Here is an 11,852-nt window from a genome sequence, read left to right as displayed (position 1 = left end):
CATAATGAGCACAGGGATGGAACAGCACTGCGTCTGTGCTAGAGATCAACGTTTCACGAGTGAACAACCGTTGAAATCTCTCTCATCCGAGATGCTCTGGATGGAAAGCGGTGTTTTGCAGACTTGGGAATGTTTGCCTGCTCGGTAATGAGATCTCTTGGAGATGGAACCCGAGTCTAAATGACACTCGAGTTTCATGTAAACCTTATACACATAGCCCAGAGGTAATTTTATACAATACTTTTGGTGCACGTGCATTTTGACTGTGACCTGTCAGACGAGGCCAGGTGTGGAATTTCCCTCTTGTGGCATCAAAAACTTTTGGATACGGAACATTTTAGATTTCAGATTTTGGGATTATGGATGCTCAGCCTGTATTAGTTTACAGAGAATGAATTATCTTTATTTTAACATATTATTTGGTTGACTGGTTAATTGTCCATTTATTGTTTTTCTTATGGAACAGTCCTTAAGAAAGCTATTTCCCAAATTTGTGAATGATTGAGAATGTTGGTTGATTGCCCTTTTATCTTCAGGACACCTTTAACGGTATAAAAACAGTGAATGTCACTTTCTTTTCTCAGACCCTGTACACACCACATCACCATCATGGGCTCTAGTATTAGATCGCATCTTTCCCTGCAGGATTTTCATTTAAGGTTGAATGCCATGGTCAAGGTTTTCCTCATCCGCTCAGGGCTCATTGCCTCCACAGTCCCAGAATTCTTTCAAACCTGTGAGGATCCCCTGTTGCCCTCATACATGAACAGCTAGTTGGCTCAATATAGAGACCTCTTTCCCTAGGGAAAAGTTCCAGTGTTTTTACTCATAAGCATCGTATGCTGCTGGGCAGACATCTGGAGTATTGATTTTTACTTCTCTCCCTTAATATGAGGAGGGTGCTGCTGAGAGGTCGTCCAGTGTGGACCCTGAGCATCCCTGCATGTCCTTGCTGAGAGTGTCAGAGTGTGTGTCATCGCTGTCCCCTAATACCAGGCAGTTTCTGTGCATGTGTGGGAAACGGAGTCGCTCCAGGAGAGTACATCATCACCGCCAATGTCTCACCAGTCCCCAGAGTGGAGGGCACTGGCTCCTGTCCCTCCCGTCCTCATCACACACCAATCACATGGCTCTGTGAGATTCAGAGCCAGGCCACCATGCTCACACCGAGATGCTCATACATCTCCTGGTGATATATAGAATAAAGCCCTTTGACTCCAACCCAGAAAAGGTGTGTTTTCTCTCAGGCTCTGTGAAACTGTGGCCAGCTGCAGTGGGGTGAGACCTCAGATGCTCCCCAGTTCTTGACCTGTCCTCCTTCAATCTCACTTATCACCCAGAATAAGCCTCAGTCTTTGTCATTTTCTATTAATTTTTTCTGAAACCACTGTGCTTTTTGATCTCAATACTTTGTTCTTACTTAAGAAGAATGGTTTTATTATGCTTTGAATGCCTTCTGTTTCATGGGCTGGATTCTCTGCATCTGAGACATGTGCCAGCTTTACTCCATGCATGCCCTGTGTCCTCCAGTTCCTTTCATCTCTGTCCGTCTCCTCTTCAATGCACTTATCTAAGCATTCCTCCATACACGTGCCACGCTCCCTCCCTTCCTTACTTTGTGATGGCTTTTTAACTTGTTGGTGTGTCGCGGGCAGCTCTCATCCATTTGATTGATTGATACATGATGTGGTTCAATTCTTCTTCGCATCCAGCTCCTCACAATCTGATGCATCTTTCTTGTCCCTTCCGAACTGTGATCTCAGGTCTGGGGTCTGTCATTCTATCACTTTTTTCCCCATGTCTCAAGTTGGTGAAGGAGGGGTCTCTTGCACTGTGTCTGATCAACTGCTCTCTGTGCTGCTTTATCTTCAACAATTACAAGTGTCCTGTTCTACGGTCCTAACACAACATGATGTGTCTCCTATACTTTTATCAGGATGCCACAGGCGTCCAGTTCTTTTCACACTTCAGTATTAGCTCCTTCACATTTGGAGCCATGTTCCCTGTTTGTTGAGGTTCTGACCTGGAGCACTGGTCTATAAGAATTCTGCACTTAAATTTTCTTCTGGATTATTTGCTCTCTGGCAACTCATACCAGCCCTCCACTTCTCTCCGAATGTGGGTGTAATCCTGAGACGACTCAGGGCATTTCCTTCATGTCAGTTTCTCAACAAAACTTCAGAGGGTGAGGTGGTGTTCAAAATAATATGTAAAAACATGGATGTGTAACCGATGTGATTCTGCCATCTGTATACAGGGTAAAAATGGGAGTTCATAACCCACTTGAATCAAATGTATGAAATATGAAAAGTCAAGAGCTTTGTAATGTTTTGAACAACTAATAATAATAATAATAATAATAATAATTCTTTCTTCAAAAATTCCTTCTTCAGCTGCACACATCTGTAATCCTAGTGGCTCTGGAGGCTGAGGCAGGAGGATTGCAAGTTCAAAGCCAGCCTCAGCAAAAATGAGATGCTAAGCAACTCAGTGAGACCCTGTCTCTAAATAAAATAAAAAATAGGGCTGACACCCCCTACCCCAATTCCTCCTTCCTCTCTTTCCCTTTCTTTCTCTTCATCTCTACTTTCTTTAAAACAGTTTCAGTTGGTTCTTTTAGCTTCCCTTAAGCAGCCCAGAATGGTGGGCTCTACTGTGCGCAGGCCATGGGGAAAGGGAAACGTGAAACATGAAAATCCACTGAGGATTACAAAACCAGATGTTTCTCAGTGACCCCACTGAGAATGGGGTCACCCATATGGAAAGAAGGAAGAGCAAATTCTAGTACCCTCGGTACTAGACTAGAAAAGAAGGTTACCAGCATGAACTCAAGGGTTTTAACATATGCACAGTAGATAATATGAAATACACAAAAAGATGTGTTTGTGTGTGTGTGTGCTGTCGGGCGTGTGCCCATACACCTGTTCCTGCAGCTGACTACTGAGAGGGCCTTGAAGTCATAGCCCCTTAGTAGCAAAGAGATATAAGCATGTGACTTAATATCTTGACTTCTGAATGTCATTTCTTCTCCATGAAAAGAAACCACCACTCCTTGGGAAACTGGCTGATTTCAGAGATGGGACAGAGAAGATAGAGGATAAGCCTAGATCGTCCTGCTATATAAAAAAAAAAAAAATTGCTCAAAAAATTGCACTGTGTCCCATCAACCGCTTTTGTCAAAGGGTCTTGGGAAGGCTGCCTCTGACCTGATTTGGGACAGTGTGACCCTTGAAATCAGTTACAGTGGTAGATGATTATAAACAGTTTACAACAATAGGGATCCAGGAGTGATGCTGCTATAGATTTGAAATGGATAAAAAAACTAAATAGGAGGTCCAGAAACAAGCCCTTCCTCACAGAGGACTAGCACCCTGTCAAGGAATGATGGAACATCACCAGTATCATCATAATTCAAGGACCATCAATCCGCTATAAAACCACGGGATGGAAAAGTGGACCAGGTTATGTAAAGGCCATTAGATGTCCAAATAGTTTCAAATCACAAAGAGAAAAATATTAATTTTATATGGGAGCAATGACAGACACCATAGCAGAAAGCAATTAAAGTTAACATGGCAAGTAGGGGGACACATCAGCACAGTGCAAGTCCTGATGTGATACACTCCCAAGGACAGAGCATCACTTCTCTGCTTTTGAAGAAAAATGTTCTTATTAATGCACTACAGCTTTACATCATAGTGACGTTCACATTGGCATTCATTAATGCATATAACTTAACTAGATCCATTTCAATCCCTATTGCTTCTCCTGTACCTCCCCTTGATCCCCTACCTCTACTTCATTGGTCTTTGTGCTTATTTATTGTTTTTTAATCATGAGTTGTAATTATATGTGAATGGAATTAATTGCAATATATTCATACACATACATAGCATAATTTGACCAACGTCATCTCCAATTCTCCCCTTTTCCCCTGCCTATCCTCTTCTTGTCTCCCTTCTATTTTAATAGGATCCCCATTTTTATTCCCTTTTTATCTCTAATTTCTGTATTTGAGAGAAAACATTTGACCTCTGACTTTCTGAGCCTGGATTATTTCACTTTGCATGATGTTCTCCATTTCATTCATTTGCCATCAAATGACATAATTTCATTCTTTTTTATGGCTGAGTAGAACCCCATTGTGAATATATACGTACATTTATATATATATATACATATATATATATAATATTTTCTTTATCCGTTTGTCTATTGATGGGCACCCAGGCTGATTCATAGCTTGACTCTTGTGAATTGGGCTGCTCTAAACATGGTATGCATGTGTCACTACAGTGTGCTGATTTTAGTTCTTTGGGATAAATATCAATGAGTAGGATAGCTGGGTCATATGATGGTTCCATTCCTATCTTTTGAAGAATCTCCATACTTCTTTCCAGATCAGTGGTCGTACTGATTTGCAGTCCTACCAACGATATATGAATATACCTTTTTCCTCCATGTCCTCACCAGCAGCTATCATTATTTGTAATCTTGATGATTGCCATTCTAACTGGGGTGAGATAAAGTTTCAATGTAGTTTTGGTTCCCATTTCTCTGATTGCTAAGGATGTTGAGCCTTTTTTCTCATACATTTGTTGGCCATTTGTATTTCTTCTTTTGAGAAATGTCTATTTAGATTTTTTTATCCATTTATTGAGTGGGTTATGTTTTGGGTGTTTTTTGAGATCTTTATGTATCCTGGCTAGTAACCTCCTCACAGAAGAGTAACTGGCAGATTTGCTCCCATTCTGAAGGCTCTTTCTTTACTCCTTTCGTTTTTCTATGCTGTTTTTGACAAAATGCACAAGACTAATCTAATGACAAGTGTCAGATATATCCAAATTGAGAAACACTTTACAAATCGACTGAAAAATGCTTCAAAAATATGAAAAAAAGTAAGAGGTTATTATTTTAGTCAGCTTTGCATCACTGTGATCAAAAGACCTGACAAGAACAACGTAGAGGAGGAAAAGCTTATTGTGGCTCATTTCGGAGGTCTCAGTCCACAGACGGCTCACTTCCTTGCTCTGGGTCTGAGATGAAGTGGAACAATGTGGTAGAAAGGCGTGGAGAAGGAAAGAAGGTGAGGACATGGGGATCAGAAAGTAGGGAGAAGGCCCTGCTTCCCAGGGACAAAATATCAACCCCAAAGCCACGCCCCCAGTGATCTACCTCCTTGAGACACACCCAACCAGCTTATGATTACCCAGTTAATCCATATGGATGGATTCATCCACTGATGAGCTAAAGCCTCTCATAACCCAATCATTTCACCTCTGAAAATTCTTGCATTGTCTCATCCATGAGATCTGGGGAGTTGACTCATATCTAAACCATAGCAGTCATATTCATGAAAGACAAGAAAAGTCTAGAATGAAGGGCACTAGAGGGGCTTGAAAATAAATATGGAGTGTGGTCCTGGATTAAATTCTGGACCAGAAGGAAAAAAAAAAAAAAGGAGTTTTTTTGTTTTGTTCTGATTTTTGTTTTTGCTGTGAAGGGCATTACTAGGATGATGGGTTGTATTTGTTGATTGTTAGTTTGCAAAAAATATGGAAAGCAAGATTCTATGATCTGGCTTCCTGAGTCGTAGACCAACTGCTGCTTCCAAATCTCCACCTGGTGCCGAGTAGAGATTTCAAATGTAATGTATCCCTGTCAAACTTGCTTCTTCAAAATTATTCCCCAAACCCTTGGTGTCATCTCAGACTCTCTTCCACTTGCCTCCAATTTAGCAGTGAATTCTGTTGACTTGAACTTGAAAATGATCCTGCAACCTACCCTTGTCTTTCCACCTCCCTGGGCACCTTCTGCCTCATCTCTTGCCCACGTTGTTGGTGTGACAATCACTCACACTTTTGCTTTGCTTACCCTCCGTCTTTTCTCAACACAGAATTTTTCTAACCCTTAAAATAATCGCCGAATGCGATGTCCTGGTGATACGGCATGAATGAGAACACCCAGTGAGGCAGGGAAGGCTTCTAGAAATTGCAGTAAAAATGATTCATGAGTTTTTCTTTTTTCCTTTTTTTTTTTTTTTTTTGGCATAAACAGAGTCATTTTGGAATTCGGCTTCCTTCAACACCGAGACCTCATACCTTCATTTCCCCACTTTCCATGGAGAACTCACTGCCGATGTGCAGTTCTTTTTTAAGACCACGGTTTTCTCTGGTGTGTTTATGGAGAACCTGGGCATCACGGACTTCATCAGGATCGAGCTGCAGAGTGAGTGACCCCCCCACCCAGGACAAGTCACAGGATGCCCATTTACTTGGCATTGAAAACTGACTAAACAAAAATTTAAATAGTGTCATTCTTACCTTATAATCATATTTATTTTTTAACCACAAAAGTTCTATAATTTTAGTCAGTCTTTTTAAGGGTCAAACCATGAAGCATAAAGTACACAATAATCCAAAAATTGTTTCACCTTCCCTGGACCGTTGCCAACTAGAGTCAGAACTTTAAACCAAACTCACAAAATTGTTTCCTAAAATATCTGATCAGACAAATATTTTTTTCATGTACTCAGAGCTTAATTTATGACTGTAAAAATTTGCATTTTTTGTTTTAAAATTAGAGGAGACTTTGAACCACTTTTGAGTAAAACTACTTATAGATACAAAACAAATTGAGTTTCTTATTCTCTCTAGGGGTACGTATCTACTGACTAGAACTGAGTGCGTTAAGTATTCAACTCAAAGTGAATATGTTAAAATCAGTGTGGTTTTGTTTTTATCCTCCAGGATACAAATTTCTCCTGTCCCCCTTCCCCAACTCGAGTCACATGCCTGCATCGACACCTTTGTCCCCTTTTGTAAAGAGCATGCCATGATGTTTCCCTGACTCGACTCAATACTCCCCTGGGAATGAACTTGGGCAATATTCATATGTGATATTTTTAGCTCCCACAGAAGTGACCTTTTCCTTTGATGTGGGGAATGGACCTTGTGAGGTCACGGTGCGGTCACCCACTCCCTTTAATGACAATCTGTGGCACCACGTGAGGGCAGAGAGGAATGTCAAGGGAGCCTCCCTGCAGGTGGACCAGCTCCCCAGGAGGACGCAGCCGGCCCCTGCGGACGGGCACGTGCGCCTGCAGCTCAACAGCCAGCTCTTCATTGGTGAGTCCCGTGGCCACCGCTGACCTTGGTGGGACCGCAGAGGGCGCCAGCAGACAGTCACAACGGTGGGAGTACTTGTAGTGGCAAATGCAAGCAGCAGCTCACCGTTGGCGCTGTTTATTGATCACCTTGTAGGTTGGGGAGCCTGCTGGGCTTCTTATTAGGTAGCTCCTTCTGTAGGTTTTATGGTCACCTGTTTCCAGGTGAGATCATCGCATCTGAAAGAGGCCAAGTAACAACCAGTGAAAGGAGTCCAGCCCCGAGGTCTCTGAGGCCCAGCTTGAACAGCTCTTGTTACAGATGGTTGTTGGCATTTGTGACCACTAGGTCTGATCAACACCACCTGTGTGACCATGAGCCACCTGTACCCACTTCTTCCCTTTTCACTTCCAGTAGAAAGTTTATCTTATCCGTGGACAAAAGTCATCCACTGTCTGCTTAAAAACAGACCACAGGTTTGCTCCTTTAATCCTGCAGTGCGTTTGTACAGAGAGGTCAGCCCTGGGTGATGGACGTCTTTCCTTTAGCTTGCCCATAGATGGTTTTATCATTGTTTATTTTCCCCAAGGGCAAAAATTTACTTTGCCATATTCCTTTCCAAACAATTCCATTCTAAGGTAAAAACCAAGCACACTGAGGTAGTCGTGCTCACTGGTTTATTTCTTATGCACGATGAAGCAAGTAAGGACACGGCTCCAATTAGAAGTTGGACTAAATCAGAAATTATCTCACAGTCTACTTTACAGGAAGATTCAAACAGCTTCCAGGTACTAAGCACTATACTGCTGAAGGCTAATGTGTGTAAATCTCCATGCGTGTGTGTGTGTGTGTGTGTGTGTGTGTGTGTGTATGTATGTGAGAGACAGAGACTTTCACACATGCAGGAGTTTATGTACTATGACTCCATAAAATATAACTTCCAACATGGGTGGTTTTTACATTAGGGCAAGATGAATCTTCTTTGAAGGACTTGAAACCACAAAACTACCTGACATCACTGCATCAGTCAGCTTTTCGTTACTGTAACAGATACCCAAATTAAGCAACTTATAAGGAAAAAAGGGTTATTTTGACCCCTGGTTTTTGAGGTTTTGACTCATGACCAGGTGGTCCCATTGTTTTGGGCCTCTGGTGGGGGTAGTGAGCTGGGGGCAGAGCTACATGTTCAGTTCATGGTCAGGAAGCAAAAGTGAAAGAGGAAGAGTTGAGGGTCCTACAATCCTTTTTAAGGGTGCACCCCTAAGGACTTAAAACCTCCCAAGGAGCTCCAGGTGGCAAGCTGAGGACCAAGCCTTTGCCACATGGGCCCTTGGGGTATTTTCCAGATACAAACTTAGCAGGAGTCAAATTAAGAACTTTATTTTCTTACTTACAATTTTGAGGATTATTTAAGGGAAATCCTAGGAACAAAATCAACACAAATATTTGCCTAGAATAAACATTCATATTAAGGCAAGGTTTATAAAACAGTGGTGGAGAAATCATCAGTCACCCATGAAGCTGGTTAAAAATTCAGATTTGGGTCAGGTGTGGTGATGCACACCTATAATCCCAGTGACTCTGGAGGCCAGGGCAGGAGGATCACAAGTTCAAGACCAGCAATTTAGCAAGACTCTTAGTAACTTAGTGAGACCCAGCTTGTCTCAAAATATAAAATAAAATAAAAGGTCTAGGGATGCAGCTCAGAGGTAAAGAGCCCCTGGGTAAGTTTTAAATTACCTTTAAATAGAAAACAAAAAAGAAAAAGAAAAGATTCAGAATTGGGATCCCCACTGAAGGTCCGCTGAATCAGAGTATCTGGGTGGAGGCCACATTTTACAGGTAATTCCTGGAATCCTCTCTTAATAATATGTTATTATTACCTTTGAAACGGTGCCTATCCTGACATAAGTGTTGCCAACCTCTCTGAACAGATTCTTTTGTGTTGAAGGTTGATGTGATCCAATGTGCATGTGCATATTATTCAGTAAAGACTTACCACTGTGTCCTCAGAGAGGAGTGGATGGAGTAGAGGGCGATCATCCACATACAAAATTTAACTACATCTATTTTTATTCTTGTAAATGTTTTGGAAGTCCATCCAGAACCATTCTAATCTACATCACTGTTGATAAACATAAGCAAAATAGGGTTGATGTGACCTCTATTTGGTGAAATTAAAGAAATGGTTTTAGAACGAGTGTTTGCCAATCTCATCTAAACGTTGTTGAAGGAAGTTTTATCCGATGTCTTCTGAGGTTTCATGATACCTGATACCAGTTTATAGTTTTAAAATTTTATATACTCACGGTATGTTCAACAATTTGCAATTTTTGCCACTCTCCCTAAGGCCTGACTTTGACGTGGACACAAAATCCTGGATGAAATACCAAGGAGCACATTTCTATTTGCAGTGTTTCCCTTGTAGGTGGGACGGCCAGCAGGCAAAGGGGCTTCCTGGGGTGCATTCGGTCCCTGCAGCTGAACGGGATGGCCCTGGACCTGGAGGAAAGAGCCACAGTGACACCAGGAGTGGAGCCAGGGTGTGAGGGACACTGCAGTAGCTACGGACACTTGTGTCGCCACGGGGGGAGATGTCGAGAACGGCTCAGAGGGGTGGCTTGCGACTGCTCGGCCTCCGCCTTCGAGGGCCCCTTCTGCTCCCACGGTGAGTGAGGCCAGGGATGGGACTTTAGAGAAAGTGGGGGGGCCCACAGCCTCTGAGGGACACCTCTGGCATCTGACACCGTGAAGCCAGGGTAAGATTTGCCATTATTAGAAATAGAGTCATTTCAGACCCCCATCCCTCTACTGAATTTGGGAGGGTACCAAATTTGAAAACCTGAGACTGTGCAATTGAATATCCATCCTCACCAGATTCCTTCTTTGGAAAATCTCTGTGTTATTCCTGTCTTCTGTTCAAGGCTCCAAATGATCTTCCAAACTCTGCCTTTGGGTTGTTCTGATTTTAAGATCATCCAAGCATCCTTGTTGTTCATTGCAATGACTTGATGTGATGTAAGGATAAGTTTTAAATTACCTTAAATAGAAAACAGATATATTAACCAGGAGGGGAAATGCATATTTAAACATTAAATACTGACTTGTCATCAATAGCACCAAACAGATGCGTTCCTGTAAGATGTTTGACTCTGTTCTTAGAGGAACTTGGTGGTGTATCAGGCAGCTACTGCTTAGGTACAACTCATCTTTTGAAGGCAGAAGGTATTAAGTTGCTGAACTGACTTCTTAAATATACTTACATTTGTAATACTTCTATGGAAACTCTTAGAATGTTGATTCATCAAAGCTAAATTTGTATCTTCAGGTGTTTCTTGGCTGTCACACACACATTATGTTTAGCTATATAATAGGTTTTAATTGCTATAAAAATTGTTTGCCTTTCAAAAGAATCAGTTACATAGAAGTCACGGAAGTTTTCCAAAAGGCACCTTCTTCATAAGTTTTCTGGTTTTCCTCTTGGATAAGTTATAATTACTGTCTATCTGTGGTAAGAAATCATATCATTCTAATAGGGATACTGAACACTCCTCACGTTTGATGGTCGGCATTAGTCAGGGGTGACCACTTCATCATGGTCACAGTGTGGGCTTCCAAATAACTTGCAGCACACATTGGCAAAGTTAAATGTGAATGTCATTTCATAACCTAAAATTATATTGCATATAGACACTCTGACTAGAGGGTAAGTTATAATTACTTTCTTAGCCTAGTAAGAATAATCCAGATTTTCAGGGAATTCTTTGTATTTTAAAGAAATACAAAGAGTGCAGTAGTACTCCACGACAATGATCACCTCTCAACATCTTTATTTATAAATGGATGGATGTGTGTGTGTGTGTGTGTGTGTGTGTGTGTGTACACTAAACATATTTTTGGAATAAATCTGATGTAAAATTAAAATGTCGACTTTTTGTAAAAAGTTTTAAGAGAAGCTTAAAATATTTCCATCTTCTTTTTCTTGGAACAACATAGATATCACCCTACTTAAGATTTTATTTTCTGAAAGACTCATGGTGCTGCTCAGTGGTAGAATCCTTGCTTACCATGTATGAAGACCTGGGTTCAACCTCCATATCACCAGAAAAACGAAAAAAAAATGATTTTATTTTCTGGTGAACAGTAAGTTTGAAGAATATCTCTGGCACAAAAGGAAATGTCTCAGTTCTGATCTTGAAGGAGAGTTGATCTTAAAGTGATCCTCTTCCTAGTTACTGCAGGAGTTCTATTCCATGGACTCATCCGGCAGAGGGTCTGGATTAACTGGATCAGTGTGGAATAGTTTGTGCCTCCCGGGGACAAAGAATTCATTAAAATAGTCCAGGCACATCACTAAACTAAGAAAAGAACCAAACAGCAAGCTCTGGGGAGGATCTGTGTCTAGAATTGTTAAAATATGTTATCTGCAATATCAAATTTTCAACCAAAATAAAAAGTCATGAGACATGAAATAAGAGTGTTCTCCATACATAAGAAGCAAAAGGCAGAAAAACACAGCTGCCTTTGAGAGAGTCCCAATGTCAGGCTTAGCAAGCAGGAATTCCAAAGAGGCTGTTAGAGATACGTGCAATGAAATAAAAGTAACTATATGTTATGGAGTGAATGAACATAGGAATGTTCAATTCATATGCCGAAGCCCTCATCACCAACATTATGATATGTGGAGACGGGGCCCAGCTTTAGGTCATGAGGTTGTGAGGATGGAGATCCCTCTGCTAATGTATA

At 41.4% G+C, this 11,852-nt stretch overlaps 1 protein-coding gene across 2 annotated transcripts in view; it reads left to right on the top strand.

Annotated features, from left to right (window-relative positions):
• Positions 1-11,852, top strand: part of LOC144249994 (contactin-associated protein-like 3) — a 142,262-nt gene that overhangs the window by 111,669 nt on the left and 18,741 nt on the right. The window contains exons 14-16 of one of the 2 annotated variants that reach the window (XM_077792301.1): positions 6,058-6,228; positions 6,909-7,127; positions 9,535-9,774. In XM_077792301.1, the coding sequence (XP_077648427.1) occupies positions 6,058-6,228; positions 6,909-7,127; positions 9,535-9,774 (630 nt within the window). The remainder of the gene's footprint in view (positions 1-6,057; positions 6,229-6,908; positions 7,128-9,534; positions 9,775-11,852) is intronic. The other variant, XM_077792302.1, reaches the window with a different exon arrangement.

The sequence above is a fragment of the Urocitellus parryii genome, chromosome 13 (assembly GCF_045843805.1).
Source record: "Urocitellus parryii isolate mUroPar1 chromosome 13, mUroPar1.hap1, whole genome shotgun sequence".
Lineage (NCBI taxonomy): Eukaryota > Metazoa > Chordata > Mammalia > Rodentia > Sciuridae > Urocitellus > Urocitellus parryii.
Note: the sequence above shows the minus strand (reverse complement) of the source record. Positions and strands in the feature narration are given on the sequence as shown.